Consider the following 18581-nt stretch of genomic DNA (forward strand, 5'->3'; position numbering starts at 1 on the left):
CTTCAAGCGGTGGGACCATGCTGGAGGATGAGGATGGGATGAGCGAGAGGGGGCTCAGCAGCTCGAGGAGGAGATACGACGATGAGGAAGGTGAGTGAAACCCTGGGGATGCCCCAAATGGCAGTGGGGTCTTCTCTGCTGGCTGATGCATCAGATCTCCGGGCGCTCGGCTCAGCACATCCCATGCACGACATGGGAAAAGCTCCTCAGGATGTTTTAAGCCTGGTGGGAAGAAGGCAAATATCTCAGTGTTGGTTTTTTTTTTTTAAATTTCCAAGTAAGAAGCACACAGCTCTGCTCTCTAAAGCTTTTTCCCTCCCCTCTGCTGCTAGATTACCACTCCATCTACATCGGGGTGCCGGTGCCCCGGGGCTACCGGAGGAAACGGCGTCGGCGAAGATCTGCCTCCAGCCGGGACAGGACGAGCGAGAGCGAGCGGCACTACGAGCGCCAGGATCGCTCCGACACCGACGACGGTGGCCACGGCTGCTACGAGAGCGGCAACGACAACGCCAGCAGGACCAGTGAGTCGCCCTTGGGCTTCCTGAAAAAGCAGGAGGCGTTTTGCAGAATCATTTAATCCAGAATTAAACTCCCCCATGTGCGTAGCCACATCGCTTGGTCCGGCTTTTGCATTTGGCACTGCTTTTCCTGACCCTTCCCAGGTTTATTTTTCCCAGTGGATGTCTCTGAGAGCTGGGCGCAGGGTGTGAAATGGGATTTGAGGCTGCTTAGGTGATGGATGGGCTAAAAAGAGGCTGTCTTTGCCATTGGGAGATTGCTAATGAGGAAACTGGGGTACAGCGGGGTCCCGGGGTGCAGACATCCTCCAGGCATCACACCTTGTTCCCAACAGGCTTTTGCCCAGGGCTTTGCCTGGTCTCGTTAAATCTCCTCGGCAAAGATTAACATTTTGCACAGCAAAGTAGCTGTCGATCTTGTGGTTTGGGTTTGTTTGTTTGTTTGTTTCCACACACCCCCCCCAGAAATTTGCATTTGGGTTTATGTCGAGCAGACCACGTCACGGCTCAGCAGAGCGGGCAGGGGCTCAGCTTTGCTTTTCCCTACAGAGGGGAAAGTTTTCCAGGTTTTTTTTTTTGCGTGGGGAGAGGTTTTTTATTTGCAGCGGGCTTTGCTTGCAGCTCCTTCATATGCCTTCGGTGGCGGTGCAAGTGGGACCACGTCCCCTCCGTTCCGCAGGCGGTAAATGCCGCCGGGGTATAACACTGGGCTGCTTTTGGCGGGGAAAAGTCATTTTTATGGAGAAAAAAACACCCCAAAAAGCCTCAACTCTACAGCAGCCCTGCTTCCCCCTAGGAAATCTCCCTCATTTGGGTGGTTTTTCCCTGGAAAAAATCTCTGCCCTGAGCTTGGAGGGGGTTTTCCTACCTTGCTCCAGGTCAGAAACAAAAACCCTCCACAAAATAACCCCAAACCTTTGATTTCTTCCCTCCCACCTCTCCCTCCCTCCCCTTTCTCCCTCACTCCATCCTGCCGCCACCTAAAGCGCTCACCTCTCCTACTCGCATCCCGTTTGATTTGGTAACTTCCCGTCATGAGAGCTGAAGGGAGAGGAAAGTGCTTTATATTCTCTATAATCTGCTCCTTAAGCCTTGGGAGTTTAACAAGCCTGAGTGGATAAAGGACAAAGTTTGGAGGTTTGGGGTTTTTTTTTTTTGTACCGTGCAGTGGAAGTTTGGTTTAGTCGGGAAGAAATGGGGGAAAAAATGGAAACAATTCCAGGTAGGTTATTTCCATCGCTTTTTGGCGTCTGCGGTGGGGGGAGCGGGAGGGGAAGAAAAGCTCCATTTTTAAATTTTTTTTGCTTTGCTTTTCCCTTGTAAAAGCAACCTGGGAGCCTGAGTGGGTGTGCTCTTTCTCAGGGCGCTGAACTCCAAAGCTCACCCCAGAAATATAAGGGTGGGGTGGGGGGAACTGTGTCAGCCTCCACTGATAAAGATGATATAGAAAAGATTATATCTGGAAGGAGAAAAGTATCCCAGACCTGGGGGGTTCTGGAACAGGAATAGAGCATCTAATCCCATGGGATGTGCACCCCAGTCTCCTCATTTTTTGGGGGGAGAGGACCCTTCTGGGCCATGAAACCCCAGGGAAAGGCTGTCGTGTACTCAGAAGGACCACGACAGCGGATGGTTAATGTGCCGGAGCCTTAAATAAGGCTTAGTCCTGCTGCCCAGCCGGATTGCAACCCCCAGGCGGCACCACGCTCCCCCATCCCCCGTTTTATCACCTTTTTTATTGTACCTAAAAGTCAGAGCGGGCTTTTTGGTTTGGAAAAGCGTCGCTAGGTGAGGCTTCACTGCTGGATCAACGCTGGGGTGCGAAGTGCTCTGTACACCTCAAATCAGTGCAGCCGGTGTGTCCCAGCCACGGAAGAGTAGGCTCTTGTGTGCATAAAATCATCCGACGTTGTCACCAGCGTTAATGCCGAGCTAGTTCTGCAGCCGTGGCCTCGATTCGGGTCCGCGGAAATCACGGTGGAGGTTTGACGGGTGTAAAGCGGGAAATGCAGCTGCGAGTGTTTTCCCGTCACAAAAGCTGGTTCGGGGAGGTCCGGATCTGCCCTGGGCACCTGTTCAGCTGTGTCTTGCACGAAATAGGTGCCCGTTTTGGGGTGGCTTTGTGGGTTTTGGCCATTGTCGCTGCAGCAGTTTTACTCTTGCGTTCCTCGGAGGTGCCAAGCCGTAGATGCTGCTGTTCAGTGTATCCTCCCAAGCCAGTGCCTGCTGCTTCCCGCGATCAGTTTAGGTGCTGGATCAAATTTCCAGGAGGAAAAAAACCCAGATGCCGGGCTGGGTGCTTTCCCAGGCACAAAAGGGTCCTCCAGGTGAATAAACCCTGTGAATTTTGGCTGTGCCGCAAAGCCCCAGCGCTGCTGGTTTAGCAACGTGCTCTTTGTTCGGGTCAGCGAGCGGCGGGGAGAGGAGGCGGCCACCGCCAGGAAGCACACGTTGTGCGTTGAGAGATGGGTTTATTCCTTAAAGTGGGAGAGAATGGGGATCAAAAGCTAAAAACACCCCCAAAAAAGCTCTTTATGTGCAAGATTTCCTTTATGTTTTGTGATTTCCAGTGGCTGAAGTGTGTCACAGCCCTGACACCCCTAAATGAGTCGCCGGGGGGACCCTCCAGCAGGTCGCAGCAGGAGGGACCCGTTCTTAAGAACACGGGGGCAGAATTTGGGCAGAGTGGGAACAGCAACCACCAAGTCAAGGATCTGCAAAGCTCTAACCCCTCCGCACCCCTTCCTGCAAAACTGTAAATTCCCCTTTTTTTACAAATGCATCCAGAGATCCTGCCCAAGACAGGCATTTCCGGCAAACTCCCTTTGCCACCATCCAGATCGCTGCATTTACAGTCAGTTTGGGGCTTTGCAGGAAATGTAAGGTTTCAGAGCAAAGCAGAGGGTGTGAGGCCGAGGGAGGTTGCCGGTATCGCACTGATTTCATCCCCTCTTACGTGAACGGGGCTTTGGGCTCAAAGAGCCTGGAGCCCTCCAGGCGTGTAGCCCAGCTCTAAAATTAACAGGAATATTAATAATCATAATAATGAAGCTTATGGAAGTGGAAGGACTTGACAACAGGGCTTTAGTCCTGGCGGTGGGGCTTAAAGCGCTTAAGCGGTTAAGCAGGCTCAGCCTAGAACGCAAGGGACATCCTATTCTTTCACAGCCGCCGCGACTTGGGTTTCGTCTGCTTTGGTGGCAGGACAGGGCAATAGTTCTGGTTTTCCCTCTGCTTACACATGGCGATTTATTTACCTGCTTTTTTGGGTACCCTGTTACCAGACTTTCTTATTCCCAGGTTTGAGAAGAGGATTCTGCTAACAAAGACATTTCCTGAGCTGCGTTAATTCCCACTGTATTAGGAGAGAGCTAAGACCCAAGATTTTATTAAAAATACACCATTTCCACAGAGGCTGGTGTAGGGCTGATCTTAACCCTCTTGTTTGAATACCAGGGCAACTGGGGAGCAGTCCCATCCGTGCCACGTTCGTGTCCGTACCCAGGGGTTTGATTCCTCCCTGCAACCCAAATTATGAGGCTTTGCTAGAAAAGCACGTGAAGATGGAGGGGGTTAAGAGAAAACCCAGCCTGGCTGGTTTTTTCTGAGAGGAGAGGGCAGGTCGGTCACCCTCCCGTGGCCACAAGGAATGCACCCAAGATGAAAAACCCTTTTCCCATCAGTCAGGAGGTTTGCAGGCAGGTGACGTGTTGCCGCTCCCCTTCCTGAAACACACCACAGGGAGCAGGAGGAAATAGCTGCCCTCCCCAGCCTGGTGGGTTATTTGCAGCAAGAAGCTGGATGTTTTTTTCCTGCAGAAGTGGTAAATTCGTATTATTCCCCTCGAATGACACACCTTTGCCCCAGGGATCTAACGTGTGCCGGGCACCGTAAGGATGGGGCTTTGGTTGCTGGTGGTGGGCGGCTCCCACCTGGCAAAAACAGGCTCCGTGGTAGGGAAAATGTGGGATACACCATGGAAGGAGCAGGCATAATGCTGCTGGAAGGGGAATTTGATTGTATTTTTATAGGGCCGCATTCCTCAGTTCCCAGCCTGGACCCATATATTCCCCTCCTGGCTGCTACGCAGCCCCCGCTCATCCTAGACGCCAGCACCCAGTATCTCTCTGCACGGGGATTTTGGGACAGGATTACACAGATCTTCCCCACTCCTCAATGTCTTTCACCTAAAATGTTTTCCACAAAGCCTCCTTTTTTTACCCCAGGATCCCAAATTGCCCTACAGATCCCTCTTTAACCCCCCCATGGGCTTTCCGTTGTGGAATAGTGCAGGATCATCCCATCTCCTGCTGATGGTAAACCTCCTTTTTCCCCCACTGGCAGTGTCACCGGCTGCCGAACGCCTCCGCTACATCCTGGGGGAAGAGGATGAGCCTCCCAACCCCACGCTCTTCACAGAGATGGACACGCTGCAGCACGACGGTGAAGAGATGGAGTGGAAAGAGTCGGCCAGGTGAGGGCGGGGAAGATGCTTGGGTTGAAAATATGCCGGGTAAAGATCCATCCCTAAATATCCCTGGGTGGAAGCAGGTTCAGGGAATGAGCATCGTTTTTAATGAGGTTAAAAAAAGCCATGCCCAAATCAGGGAAATGCAGAAAGCACAGCATTTTGCGGGTCTTTGCACGGCAGCTGCAGCCTGCTGAGGAGGAGGAGGAGGAAGAGAGGAAGATTTCCCATCTTCTGTGTCTCCCCAGGTTGGGTCAGCCACAGACCTGGGCTTTTCCCATTTCCAGTTGCAGCATGAGAGCAAAGCCCTGCAGAAAGGGCTGGAGGGGATGTGAAAAAAGAGAGTACCATGGTGGGAAACTGGAGAATTAGAGCAGAAAGCTGGGAAATGGGAACTGGTGACATAAAGAACATTTTCCCAAGTCTTTTTTGCCCCCCACGCTTTTGCTGGCCAGGCCGAGAGTTAAACTTCTCTTAGCTCTCAAGCAATAATAGTAACAACCCACCCACTACATCTTTAATAAAAGCATTTGAGGAGTTGTAAGTGGCATTTGCTTTATTGAATTAGGAGTTTATCCAAGGGAAAAAGCTCAAATCCAAGTGAGATTTTCTCTTCCCAGCCTCAGCTGTGTAAGGGCTAGTAGGGCTGGGGGGTTTTCTGGGGCGCTGGGTCAGGGATGATCATCCCAAGCCCTTTCCTTTCAGTAGCACACGCGGGATTTCCTTGTCCGGGTGCAGAGGTTTGCCCGAGGGATGAGCAGGATCCAGCCCTGCAGGTGCTCATCCCATCTCTTGGGCTGGTTATTGGCATCATCACAAATTTGGAAAGCTCTTAAGCATCCTCCTGGTCGCCATCCCGGCTCAAAACGCAGCGGCGCAGGGATGCTGTTGCTAAAATCTTTATTCGGCCTCCCCAGTTTTGCATAGGTCTGTAACTACTCATCCCTCCCCAAAAAGCTCAGAAGGGAAAAAATCAGCACTTGCTTTGGGATTTTCATCAGGGAGGCTTGAGATGCAGGTTTCCAAATTCCCCCTGGGAGGACGGAGGTTTCTCAAGTCCCGGATTTCCGCTCTCCGGCGAGAAGGGGTTCAGCCTCTTTAGCTGCAGGAGAGCAGCTCCTTGGTGGGAGCAGCGCTACCTGCGGCTAAATCCACAATAACTGGAAGTAAATGGAAATAAAGAAGCCGAGCGCAGCAGGGAGATGGGGTTTTGCTGTAGCCTTGGCGAAAGCATCACGGGATGCCGGTCCTGGGGCAAAGGTGCCGCTGGAAACGTGCCTCGAGTCCTGCACGCCGCCCCAGGCTGCCGCCCCGTGTGCATGCTAACCCACTTTTGGCAGGAAAACAGGGTAAAAAAGAAACGAAAAGCGACCTAATCGGCTTTGGGCAAGCGCCGACGTGGCTTAGCGGGTGCTATGGCGGGAAGCTTGAATTTCCTCTCAATAAAAGCAGTGTTGTTTGAAGGGCTGGAGAAGGGGTGTCTGCAAAGAAATCAGGGTGGGGAGTTTTGGAGTGATGGGCGCTAGGGCCGAATTTTATGTTTTGGGGTCCTCTGCAGTTTTGTCCCCAGCACAGACCATTCCTGGCACTCCCAGATAATATTTTGAGGCTTTTTTTAAGTGAGACGCACAGCGTTTTCTCTTTGCAGCAGCATTTTAGTGCATCTCCCTGCAGCCGATCCAATCCCTTCCCTTGCAGCGTTCGGGAGCCATCAGGTATTTCCAGAAACCGTTTTCCACCTACACCCTTTCCATCTGTGCCCTCTGCTGTGGCAGGAGCCCAAATCCCAGTTGTACCAGTTAAAAGTTGTAAGGTTAAGCCCTGCGAAGGATAATCCATGGAGCCTGCAAACCTGTAAAGGAAAAGCAGCTTTCTTCCCCAAAGCGACGTCTTGCCGAGAGCTGCCTGCCCTCCCCGGAGCTGGAGCCCCGTTCCCGGGGAGAAATGAGCCACCGTTCTCAGATTTGCTCTGAAGTTTTTGGTTTGTAAAATTAAGGAAGGGAGGTGGAAGGGCTGATTGCCGTGGGCTTGCAAACCTTCCTGCCTCCCACCGTGGGAATGAAGCGCCCAGGTTGAAGTCTGAGCGTTGTTAAGGAATGAAAAAGACATTTGCAACGCCCTGGGTTTTTGCTTTGCTGCGTGCACAGCTGGGCCATGTGGGTGCAGATCCTGGCTAAGGCAAGGTCAGCTCCATGGGAAAACCTCCCAAATCTTGAGGAGCAATTTGAGGAGGGTGAAATCTGCAGGGTTGAGTTCAGTGGTGGAGCCGAGAGGGTCTGCTCTGCTCTTCAACCGTGCAGGCAGCACTTGATTTCTCCATTCCCACCCTGAATGACGAGCGAAAGCTTTGCAGAATGAATTAACTCAGGCTTTCAAAGCCCTCTGCAGGAAGGAAGCACCACAGGAAAAGCAGTTCTCTTATTCTCTTCTCGTACTCCAGCCCCACTCCGCGCCCGTTTTCACGGCTGCCGCTGTCGTTGCAGGTGGATAAAGTTTGAAGAAAAGGTGGAGGAAGGTGGGGAGAGGTGGAGCAAGCCCCACGTATCCACGTTGTCTTTGCACAGCCTGTTTGAGCTGCGGACGTGTCTACAGACGGGAACAGTGCTCCTGGACTTAGATGGCTACTCTTTGCCCCAAATTATAGGTAGGAGCTGGCGGGTACCAGTGGTTTCAGATGGATTTTTACCCATGTCCGAAATTTCTGGGAACAGATTTAAATGCATTTGCTTGCTACGTGCAAACATAAACCAACTTGCATGGGAATTAGCAAAGACAGGAGTTGAGAGCCATCAACTTGGTTCAGTAAGTGTTGTCCTATTGAGCTTTCTGGGAGGGTTTGGGGCACGGTAACCCATGCACCTCCCTCGTTTGGCACTTGCAGACGATGTCATTGAGAAACAGATCGAGGACGGTTTGCTCAAGCCAGAGCTGCGGGAGAAGATAAGCTACGTGCTCCTCAGGAAGCACCGTCACCAAACCAAGAAGCCAATCCACCGCTCCTTGGCTGATATCGGAAAGTCCGTCTCCTCCAACACAAGTGAGTCCTTGGGGTCCAACCTGCTCCCGGTTGCATCCTCGAGTCTTTGGTGAGTGAGGCTGCGGAGGAAGGTCTCAGGAGAAGAAAAGGGGGAAACCCAACCATTTGGGGCATCCAAGTATTTACTGCATTGAGAAAGAGTCCAAAAGCTCTGCCACTGGTGGCTTTAAGGGTGGGGCGTCACTGGGAGCTGCAAGGCAAGGGGATGTCTGCTGAGACGGGCAACGTCATTGTGTGATGGACAACGGCGTTGGCGGTCGCTTGGCCAAGGGGCTGTCTGGCAGAGCAGCCTACAGACAAATCCAGTCTGCTCCGCAGTTGAACCTGCCTATTTTTGAGCCATTATAAAAGGGGATTTGTTTGTTTTCATGCTAGATTATTTACTTAGGTTTAAACAGAGGTCATCTGGTGGAGCCTGGGATTTGCTGGGCTCCAGCTGCTCCCCGGGTAGACAGAAACAGCAGCGCCCACACTCAAAGTGCACATGGAAGAGGCCGTCAATAAGCAATATTCCCACCCCCTGGGCATCCCCAGGTTTCAAAGCAGCCATCGTCCATGTTGGAGGGCTAGATATTTGAGCTTACATTTGCCCAGAAGCTCTCAAAATGGAGCACAACTTGGAAATGTTGCGTTATTCCCTCTACATATGTAAAATAGGGGCGTCTTTTGTGTTTCTAGTTCCTTGCTGAGACGATGGCATCACTTTGAGTTTGCAGAGAGGGACACCAAGGAAAAGATGGTCATTGGCAGGAGCAGAGGGGTCCTTGCATTACTTGTGCCAAAGACAACTCCGTGATATTGGGATAAATGCTTCCATTGCATTGAAAATAGGGTCATGCCCAGTGGGAATTTCATTGTTATTTTTAGTGGGTTTAACAACAACAACAAAAAAGAGGATAGATGCTGTGGTTGCAGCTGGTGTTTCAGAGAGAGGCAGAGCAGCTCAACAAAGCTGGTCCAGATGTGTTTACCCCAAGGAAAACACAGTTTCGGGAATTCAGGAGGTTTTCTGAGAAGACGCTGGGCTTAACAGAGGAAATGCACGGGGGAAAAGGAAAGTCTAAAAGCTAAGTAGTTCAGTTTAAACACCTGAGATGAAAAATGGGACTCGTCACCAGTTTAGGGAGGAGAAACGTTCACGTGAAACTTGGTGGTGGCCAACGTAAATATTTTGAAGTGTGAAGTTCACAGCAAATTTCAGGTGTAGGTTTCTCTGGAGAATTATGAGATTAAAAAGTCAAATGAAGTGTTGGGTCTTCCCAGGTAACAGAAGTTGCACTTCTGAATCCATTTACAGCCTCTGGAGAGCATTGGTGGGGCGCGGGGCGGTGCAGGCTCCTTGCGCAGAGCCTCTGAGGCTGCGAGGCTTGGGTTAAGGCAGTTTATTCTTTGCTAATGGCAAAGCTGCTATGGGTGGGATAAAGGTGCAAATGAGAGTAGGAGAGAAAAACAAATTACCGGTGTATCAGCGCTGGAAGGGTCACGCTTGTGCTGGGCAGCCGATTTTCAGGCTGGGCTCTTGCCTTCAGCATCACCCATCGTTTCCCCATGGCACCTGCATCTCCTCTAATGGCTCCTTATCCCCAGCCCGCAGCCCCGTCCGGAGCCCGGCCGCCGGCGCCGCCTTCCACCGCTCCACCGAGGACCTGCGGATGCGTCAGAGCGCCAGCTACGGCCGCCTACGTAAGCCGGGGAGGGCGGCGGGGAGGCAGAAACGGTCCTGACAGAAGCAGGGCGAAAAGAAAATCGAATTGCAGTATGAGAGTGGGCGAGTGCAATTGCAAGGGGATCCCACCACAGCCATAAATGAGATGTGGTTTGTGCGACCACAGGGTGACCGATACCAGAAAAACTCCTAGTCTTGGCTTTTCATCTTATTGCACCTGCTTTGCAAGCCCAGCTGTAATAAATAATGTTTTTTCCTTTGTGCTGAAGTCCTCCCACCACGTTTTCCCCTTGCCCGTGGGGCTGAAATCAGGCTGCGCATCACCGGGCGGCTTTTCTCACCATGTCTCTTATCTCCATCAGGTCACGCGCAGAGTCGAAGCATGAACGACATCTCGGACACGCCGAGCACCGACCAGGTAATTGTCCCTGAGAACATTAGTGCGATGCTGCGGGAAGCATCTCCGACACCACCCGCACTGGGGCTCTGTGTTGTTAAGGTCCATGTGAGCCTTGCGCAGCTTTGCTCGGTCAATAACCACACAAATTCCTAATTAGGGAAATTAATACACTTATTGATCCCTGCTCACTCATGGGGGAAGCTGGCCCAGAAAGAATACCTGTGCTTGCAAGTTGAACACAGAATTAGGGACATGCGAGGATGCCGATGTAGCTTGAGATCCTTAGGGTGGAGAAAAAATTCCTTTAAAACTTTAGGTAGGAAAGGAAAGGTGCTTGGAAGAGTGCAGGGTTCCTAAAAAAGCTTTTGCTTGGCTGGGTAAGGCAGGTCGCAGGGGGTAAATCCCATCCAAGCACTTGGGTCTGCAAACATGGATAGAGCTCCCCAGACAACAGCCTGTAAATAGAGGCGGGTTCCGTTTTTCCCTCCGTTCGCACCATGTTGGACATGGGTTTCTTACTGCCGAGCTCGGGGGCTTTTCTCCCCCTGGTTTTGCCCGGGAGAGCTGGGAGGGAGGTCAGGCCGCTCGGGCAGCTGGGGGCAGATCGCTGCTTGCCGATGCGATGGGTCGGCAGGGTTTTGTGCCGGTCTTCTGCTAGAGGTCCCATCCCGATATCAAGGCTCTTTAGCTGGGAACTGTTGATGCATTATATGGGCTTTGCTTTGTTTCTGTTTGTGCATGATCTCAGCATAAACCTAAGGGAAAACTAAGGGACAGTAGGGGATGGCAGCTTGCTTTTCCCCAGGGATGCCCTTGCTAGGCTTACCTGGGATGGTGCGATTTCGGGGGAAGCAAAGGATGGAAATTCCTGTGTTGCTGGGAGCCATAAGACAGGGATGCCACAATATCGGGGAGGCAGAAGGTTTCCAGGACACCTTCCTGAATTACAGCTGCAATAAATCAAGCCAACTGCCCACTAATGAACCCCAAATATCAGCCTCCAGCAGTGGGGTTCGGAGGGTTAATCCCAAAATATGCAAAGCATTTAGGTTTAATCGCCCTATTAGGCCCACTACAAAGGGACTTTTTAAGTGTTACATGAAGCTTAGTGGTCACTGTTAACTCCTGCTCTTGCTTATTCCAAGCTGCATTGGAGAAGTTGCTTTATTATTATTATTTTTTTCCATTTGGGTTTAAAAGATTAGAAAGGGGAGAGCTTGCTGCCCAGCTCACATGCCTCCCCTCATGCTGGCATATAGATTATAATAACACCCTGCCTGGGTTGGTATTGAACTCTTTTAGACTAATAATGAAAGAGCTGCAGGGGAGAAGAGACCCGGGGAATAAATCCATGAATGAGGTTTCCTACTTCCATTATTTGTTCCTGCTCCGAGGATGAGACTGGGGGAAAATGAGCTACAAACACCTCCCTCGTGCACGGCGCCGAGTGGTGTTTCTGCATTATATCGGGTCTCGGCAGCCCAGGGCTGCAAATAGACTTGCAAAAATGCGTGCTGGCTTGCTCTGGAATCTATATTTTTTGGATCAGATTTTCTGCAGGGGGATTGCACGGGGTTTTCCTTCCGTAGACCCCAGTGCAGCGAAGCACCTTTTGCAAACCGCCCATGGTTTGCACATTGTATTAGGGAGCCCCGAGTGAGTCGTTTCAAGTTAATCTTGGGCTTAGTGGTGGTTTTGAGTAACGAAGAAATTCAGCGTTATGAATTCTTGCTTGTTTATTCTTGGATATGGCTCTTGAATCCCCACCTCTGGGAGCCCTGGGACCATCAGAGATGGAGAGGTTTGAGCCTGCGACTTCAGCTTTTGTATTCGGGGTGTGGAAAAGGGGGGGAAAAGCCAGATTTTGGCAACCGCTCCCTTCCCCACCCTCGTCTTTCCAACAGTTGAAGAACAAGTTCATCAAGAAGATCCCCAAGGACGCGGAGGCCTCCAATGTGCTGGTGGGAGAAGTGGAGTTCCTGGAGAAGCCTTTCGTGGCTTTCGTGCGGCTCCTCCAGGCAACGATGCTGGGAGGGGTGACGGAGGTGCCCGTCCCCACCAGGTGAGCACAATTCCTTCGAGTCCGAAGCACCGAGTGGTCTCACGCCATAGAAGCCGGTGGTCCGAGGCTGCCAACACTGCGCCTTTCCCCTCCCAGGTTCCTCTTTATTCTCCTTGGTCCCGCGGGAAAAGCCAAGTCCTACAATGAGATCGGCAGAGCCATTGCGACCCTCATGGTGGATGATGTGAGTAGGTGCAACACCCGGCCCTCGCCGGGAACCCCCTTGCTCAGAGCTGAGAAAATAAAGCAATTTTCATCCTACCACCCAAAACCATGTGGGACATGTGCGTGCTGGACACCGTTCCCGAGCTGACACCTCTCCTCTCTTGACCCCCAGCTCTTCAGCGATGTTGCCTACAAAGCCCGGGACAGAGAAGACCTGATTGCCGGCATAGATGAGTTTCTGGATGAAGTCATCGTCCTGCCACCGGGCGAGTGGGACCCCAACATTAGAATTGAGCCACCCAAAAAAGTGCCCTCGGCTGAGAAGAGGTAGGTGGGAGATGCGGGGCTGGTCCCAGCCCTGTGGCCATCCCCATTGCTCCTGTTTTGGAGATGCTGGAGGAGGACAGCAGCTTTGCTTGCCTTTATCCCTAGAAATAATCTCCGCAAATTTTCCAGAAACGCTGCTTTTTTCAGCAGTTTTCACTCCCAGATCAGCTCAGAGCCATTTCTACTCTGCAAAATCTGCATTATTCCCCTGGGCTGAGCAAAAACAGCTCTTGATCTTTCCAAATTTGGCCCAAACCCCAAGCTCTAGTGCAGGTAGAGAGGTACACCATGGCCTTGGTCATGGTCCCCGCATCGGGACCGTCCTAGTAGGGCAGGTGCCGTGGCTGACGCCAGTGACTCTCTCCCGCAGGAAATCCGTTTTCTCGCTGAACGAAGTGGGGCAGATGAACGGCACGGCTGGTGGGGCAGGCGCTGGGGGCGGTGGAGGAGGCAGCGACGACGGGGAGATGCCCGAAGTTCATGAAATTGGGGAAGAGCTCACGTGGACCGGCAGGTGAGGAAGCACGCCACCACTCAGAAAACTTCTAACGGTGCGGGCACCCAGCAGCAGCTCCTGCCGGCTCCCCCTGTGGCTTCCTGGGACACAGAGGGGTGGAAACCTTCTGGGCACAACCTTTTGCACCGCACCGGGTCTATTTTGGTGGAAGGCACATGTATCTGGTCCTTGGTGGTGTGTCCCCAGGTTTTGTGGTGGCCTCTATTTGGATATCAAGAGGAAGCTGCCCTGGTTCCCGAGCGACTTCTATGAAGGCTTTCATATCCAGTCCATCTCTGCCATCCTGTTCATCTACCTGGGCTGCATCACCAATGCCATCACGTTCGGGGGCTTGCTTGGGGACGCTACAGACAACTACCAGGTTGAGTCCAAGGAGGGGGGGGTCACTTTAGCTTGGGGACATCAAGCAGGGATGGGATTGGATGGGACGGGATGGGTTTTAACCTTCCTTGTGCCATGCCAAGCTTTAAAGCTGGGGATGGAAATTCATTACCAAGTGGGACTGGCAGTCCTGAAATACCTGCAGGATGGGAAAACCCATCTCAGTGGCAATGCGATGTGGTCCCAACCATCCTGTATGGGTCCAAGCAGAGGTCCTTAATTCCCACCTCCACCCAGGGTGTCTGTGGGGATGTTATGTGGCACAGCATCACCATAACACTGGGTTTGATCCATCACCAGGGCGTCATGGAGAGCTTCCTTGGCACAGCGATGGCAGGCTCCATGTTCTGCCTCTTCGCCGGGCAGCCGCTCATCATCCTCAGCAGCACCGGCCCCATCCTCATCTTCGAGAAGCTGCTCTACGACTTCAGCAAGTAGGTGCTGGGCGATGCCAGGGGCAGCTGGGACCCATCCGTGCCGGGGTGGGAGCTGGCCTCCAGCCCGCAGCGTGCTCTCACGGGGCTGCTCTCGCCTTGTCCCCGCTTTCAGAGGCAACGGCATCGACTACATGGAGTTTCGCCTCTGGATCGGCTTGCACTCTGCCGTACAGTGCCTTATCCTGGTGGCCACCGACGCCAGCTTCATTATAAAGTACATCACCCGGTTCACGGAGGAAGGCTTCTCCACCCTCATCAGCTTCATCTTCATCTACGATGCCATTAAGAAGATGATCGGAGCTTTTAAGTACTACCCCATCAATACGGACTTCAAGCCGGACTACGTGACCATGTACAAGTGCGAGTGCATCGCTCCCGACCCAGGTGAGTACACATCTTTTTCGGTGCCGAATGGGGAAGATGAAGGGGTTGGGGGGGGGCCACATGGATAAATCCCACTGGATCGTTGGCCAAGGACATGGAAGGAGGCAGCAAGCCGATCAGCGTGGGGTGGAGAGACCTCGTCCTCCTCCTCTGAGGGGGATTTTGGGCAAGGTGGATGTACAGCCTTGTCCACCACGGATGAGCACGTCGGCGCTTGCCAGGACACGGCAAATGGTGCTGGAGAGCCGGGGCCTCAGCCTCAGTAGCCAGACCTGGATGGATGAGAGGGAAATATGGGGAAAAAAGACATTTTAGATCATTAATTCCAGCCTGCTGCCAATGGAAACTTATTCTCCAGGAAATACTCTGGCGGGGTTTTGTCCCCTCTGGTGTCCGGGACACACCAGGATGTCCCGGTTGGGTGTGGAAACCTCCTTGGACTGTTTTTTCTCCTTTTTCTTACTCCTTTTCAAAAAGGAGAGGCCATCGGGCTCTGAGCAGATGGTCTTTCAATGGATCCGCTGGTTTTGCTCCTGGATAGATGTACCTGATGATTCCCGGACTGAATCGTGCAGCTCAGATGCTCCCACAGCCACCTGGAAGGGAGTGGAGATCTTCGGTTTGGGCTAATGCCAGCGACCGCCTGCTCTCAGATGAGCTGAATTTATTTAAAAAGCCTGAATGCTAACCATTTTGGGGAGCATCAGCTGCAGATAATGGAGGCAGAGAGCTGTGATGGTGAAGCTCTCCCCAGAAATACAAGCATCCAAGACCTGCCATGCAATGTGTTCCTAATACATCTGTCATTGCAAGAAGAGCTCTTACCTGCTGAGATGGAAATAACAGTTATTGGGTATAATTTTGTATTTTTCCTCGATATCTGTTCATCGACCGCCCGCTGAGTGACCTGATCCTTTTGGATTTTGAAAGCCCCTCGTGCAGTGGGGAGCAACCGCGGACGACGCAATCCGTTCCAAATCGAAACCCGCCCAGATCTGACCTGCAGGAAAGCAAAGCCTGACGCCCAGCGCAATCCCCGGGAAGCTGAAACGTCCCAAACGGGACCAGAGCCACCTCCATCCACCCGCGTGTGCCGGCATCTGCCCGGCAGCACCCACCACCATGGCTTAACGCAGGATGAAGGCGAAGCTTTTAGCCTCCAGCGATGTCTCCCCCTTTTCCAAGTCCCCATCCCAAGCAAACCCCGGGCAGCCGAGAGGCATTTGCACCCCAAAAACCTTAAGCCTCTTTGCAACCCAGCCCCATTCCTTGCCCTTGCTGCCCCGAGCACCCGAGGCAGAGGTGTCCACACTGGATTTTCCATTCCTCTAGATATTGAGAAATTCTGTTTATTCCCCCCTACATCCTTTTTTTTTATCTTTTTTTTTTTTTAATTAGTTCTGATTTTGGTTATTATAACTGATTTGTACCATATTTGTCTCTGCTGCACACATCAATTTGGGCTGATTTCAATCTCAAGTGAGTATCACCTTCTAAATATTAAAACTATTTTAATATTTGATACTCTTCCGCCGTGAGGGTTTTGTTGTGATTTTTTTTCCCCCCGTGCATTTTACTTTTCTTTCTGCTCTGATAAAAGGGTTTCTGTAGAGCCCTTAAGGGTCCTCTCTTAAAATACCACCAGTGGTACGCTACCCTTTAAGTTGTAGAAATCACAAATAAGGCCGGTTTCTGGAAAAATAAAAGGTTATGGAGGAAAAAATAATAATAATACTAACGTTTTTAATGCTGGGTTTGCCAGCACCATTTCCCGGAGCCCGGTTTTGGCAGCGCCCAGGTCTTTGCTTCTAACCCAGCAATTGCTTCTCCTTCATTAATCCTCGGTGCCGGGGACGGAGGCGGCAGGTCGGGGCAGCTGAAATTCCCGCTTGGCGCAGGAAGAGGATGGACCGGAGGGAAGAGGGGGGGCAGAGCGGTCCCGGACCCTGCTTAGGGGCACCCAGAAAGAACGTGGGTGCTCCTGAAGCTGCGGAGCTGCATCGCCCGAAGAGCCGAGCGGAGCCGCTTTTTGCACTGGAGGAGAAGGTGCCGGGGGCTAGAAAGGATATTTTTTTTTCCAGTGAGACACCAAAACACCCCTAAAATATTAAAAAAAAAACCCAACACCACCCCCAAAAATGTAATTTGGGCATGATTGGGTGCCGCCTCTCCAAAAATAACAGGCTGCTTTTTCAGTACCCGTGGTTGTAAGACGTGGGTGTTGGGATGCTTGACCCTGCTGCCACTGGCTTCCCCAGGAAGCTCCTAAAAATACCTCCCCCCCGGCACTCGCCAGCCCCGGAGGGAGCAGCCGCCGAAGGAGAAGCCGTGTTCTCTGCCGGCGCATGGGATTAATCAGGGAGAAGTCTCTGCAGGGTTAGAAATGGGGGGTTTTCTCCCCAAATCCTGGTCCGCCCTCGGGAGGCCGATCCCCGCACGGCTCTCGGAGGATGCGCTCGACCCCGCGTTTGCTTTTACGCCGGCCGGGCTCAGCCATGCCTCTCCAGGTGAAGCCCGGCTGCTTTTAATGCCAAAACCTCGGTATTAGCCAAAAACCTCAATAACAAACTCCTTTCCCGCAGCCAACGCGACCTTATTCGATGCTTCAGCTCCAGTGGCACCAAACACCACTAACGTTTCTCTGGTAAGCGAGTTTGCTCATCCCGACGGGAAATTTGGGGCAAGAGAGGACAAATGCCAGGGATTTTTGCATCACGATGCGACGCGCGCTGGCTTGGAGTGAGGGAAATGTGGGATTTGTGTTTACTTGGGTTCACAGTTGGGCTCAATGGCACCATATCCCTACTTTTTGCCCAAATTAATAGCAGTTCTGGGGTTTTCCCATGGTTATAGGGCTCTGGGTGGCCGCAGCCCTGGGAAATACCCCTTTCCTTGCACACTGCAATTCTTTAAAACACTAATTTTTCTTTTTTTTTGGCCAGGAAATACCCCTTTCCTTGCACGTTGTAATTGCTAAAAATGTGAATTTTGCTTTTTTGGCCCAGAAATACCCTTTTCCTTTCATGCTGCAGTTACTTAAAGTGCTAATTTTGCTTTTGGGGGGGTTTTCTCCCCAGTACAATGCTATTAACCTAACAGCTCTGGACTGGACCCAGCTGAGTAAGAAGGAGTGTCTCAAATACGGCGGCAGCTTAGTGGGGAAGTCCTGTAAATTCGTGCCCGACCTGGCCCTTATGTCCTTCATCCTCTTCTTCGGGACGTACTCCATGACCTTGACCCTGAAAAAATTCAAGTTCAGTCGCTATTTCCCCACCAAGGTAAGGAAAGCGCCGGGGTTTACCCTCCTCTTTAACAAAAGGTAGGAAAAATGGGAGCTGTCGGTCTCTTTGCTGGATGCACAAAGCTCCAGGAAAAGAAATGTGTATTTCTAGGAGATGTCGGTAGCGATTAGGAGAATCCTCCCCGAGCTTTTAGCCGCTGATTTGGCTCCTGCATGCTGAATAACCCATCACCTTGCGATGCAAAAGGGGAAAAAGAAATCTGCAGTTTGTGGGTGACGCCCGGGTTCCCCGTGGGTGAGCGGAGCGAAAGCCCCAGGGAAGGATGCCGAAGCAGAGGCAAACCTCTCCATCCATTAATTACCCTTTCCACCCCCGTCTCCCCATCTTGCCTCCAGGTCAGGGCTTTCATTGCTGATTTTTCCAATGTCTTCTCCATCCTCCTCTTCTGCGGAGTGGATGCCTGTTTCGGACTGGACACCCCTAAGCTCCATATCCCCAGTATCATCAAGGTTCGGCCGCACCAGAGGGGACCCCTCACTTCTCCACCCGCACTCTCTTTCCAGCTCCTCACCAGTTTTCGGGGAAAATTGTGGCTCCTGCGGTGTCCGGGCACCTTCTTAAAAGCTACTTTGTCTTTTCTGGGGGAATATTCTAATTCTGTGACTTTTTTTCCTTCCTTCCTTTTTTTGTTTGTGTTTTTTTTTTTTTCTTTTCCATTTTTCCTCTTTTCTCGCTTCCGGCAGCTGCGTAAACTTATTAGCGATTTCTCTATCTTTATGTCCATACTAATGTTTGTGGGGCTGGATGTGCTTTTCGGACTCAACACCCCAAAGCTCCAAGTGCCTACTGATTTTAAGGTAAAAAAAAAAAGGCAATAAAATCCCTTTCTGGAAGCGTTGCCAAAAATGTCTCTTCCCCCCATGCAGGGTATCGCTGTCGGTGCCGTGGGGAGTCCCAATGAGCATCCAGGGAAA

At 51.9% G+C, this 18581-nt stretch overlaps 1 protein-coding gene across 3 annotated transcripts in view; it reads left to right on the top strand.

Moving 5' to 3' along the window:
• The window catches only part of SLC4A5 (solute carrier family 4 member 5), a 26590-nt gene continuing 8009 nt past the window's right edge, over positions 1–18581 (top strand). For 2 of the 3 annotated variants that reach the window (XR_010376245.1, XM_064472882.1), the window contains exons 1-17: positions 1–90; positions 333–524; positions 4866–4995; positions 7473–7633; positions 7871–8026; positions 9614–9709; positions 10055–10110; positions 11997–12154; positions 12251–12338; positions 12492–12646; positions 13017–13160; positions 13350–13524; positions 13845–13978; positions 14094–14365; positions 16948–17009; positions 17443–17643; positions 18003–18116. Coding sequence is in view for 2 of the 3 variants with exons in the window: in XM_064472882.1 (XP_064328952.1) it covers positions 18–90; positions 333–524; positions 4866–4995; positions 7473–7633; positions 7871–8026; positions 9614–9709; positions 10055–10110; positions 11997–12154; positions 12251–12338; positions 12492–12646; positions 13017–13160; positions 13350–13524; positions 13845–13978; positions 14094–14365; positions 16948–17009; positions 17443–17643; positions 18003–18116 (2367 nt within the window). In the remaining variant the exon portion in view is untranslated. Of the gene's footprint in view, positions 91–332; positions 525–4260; positions 4297–4865; positions 4996–7472; positions 7634–7870; positions 8027–9613; positions 9710–10054; positions 10111–11996; positions 12155–12250; positions 12339–12491; positions 12647–13016; positions 13161–13349; positions 13525–13844; positions 13979–14093; positions 14366–16947; positions 17010–17442; positions 17644–18002; positions 18117–18581 lie in introns of those variants that run through there. The other variant, XM_064472884.1, reaches the window with a different exon arrangement.

This window comes from Phalacrocorax carbo, chromosome 24 (assembly GCF_963921805.1).
Source record: "Phalacrocorax carbo chromosome 24, bPhaCar2.1, whole genome shotgun sequence".
In the NCBI taxonomy this organism is placed as follows: domain Eukaryota; kingdom Metazoa; phylum Chordata; class Aves; order Suliformes; family Phalacrocoracidae; genus Phalacrocorax; species Phalacrocorax carbo.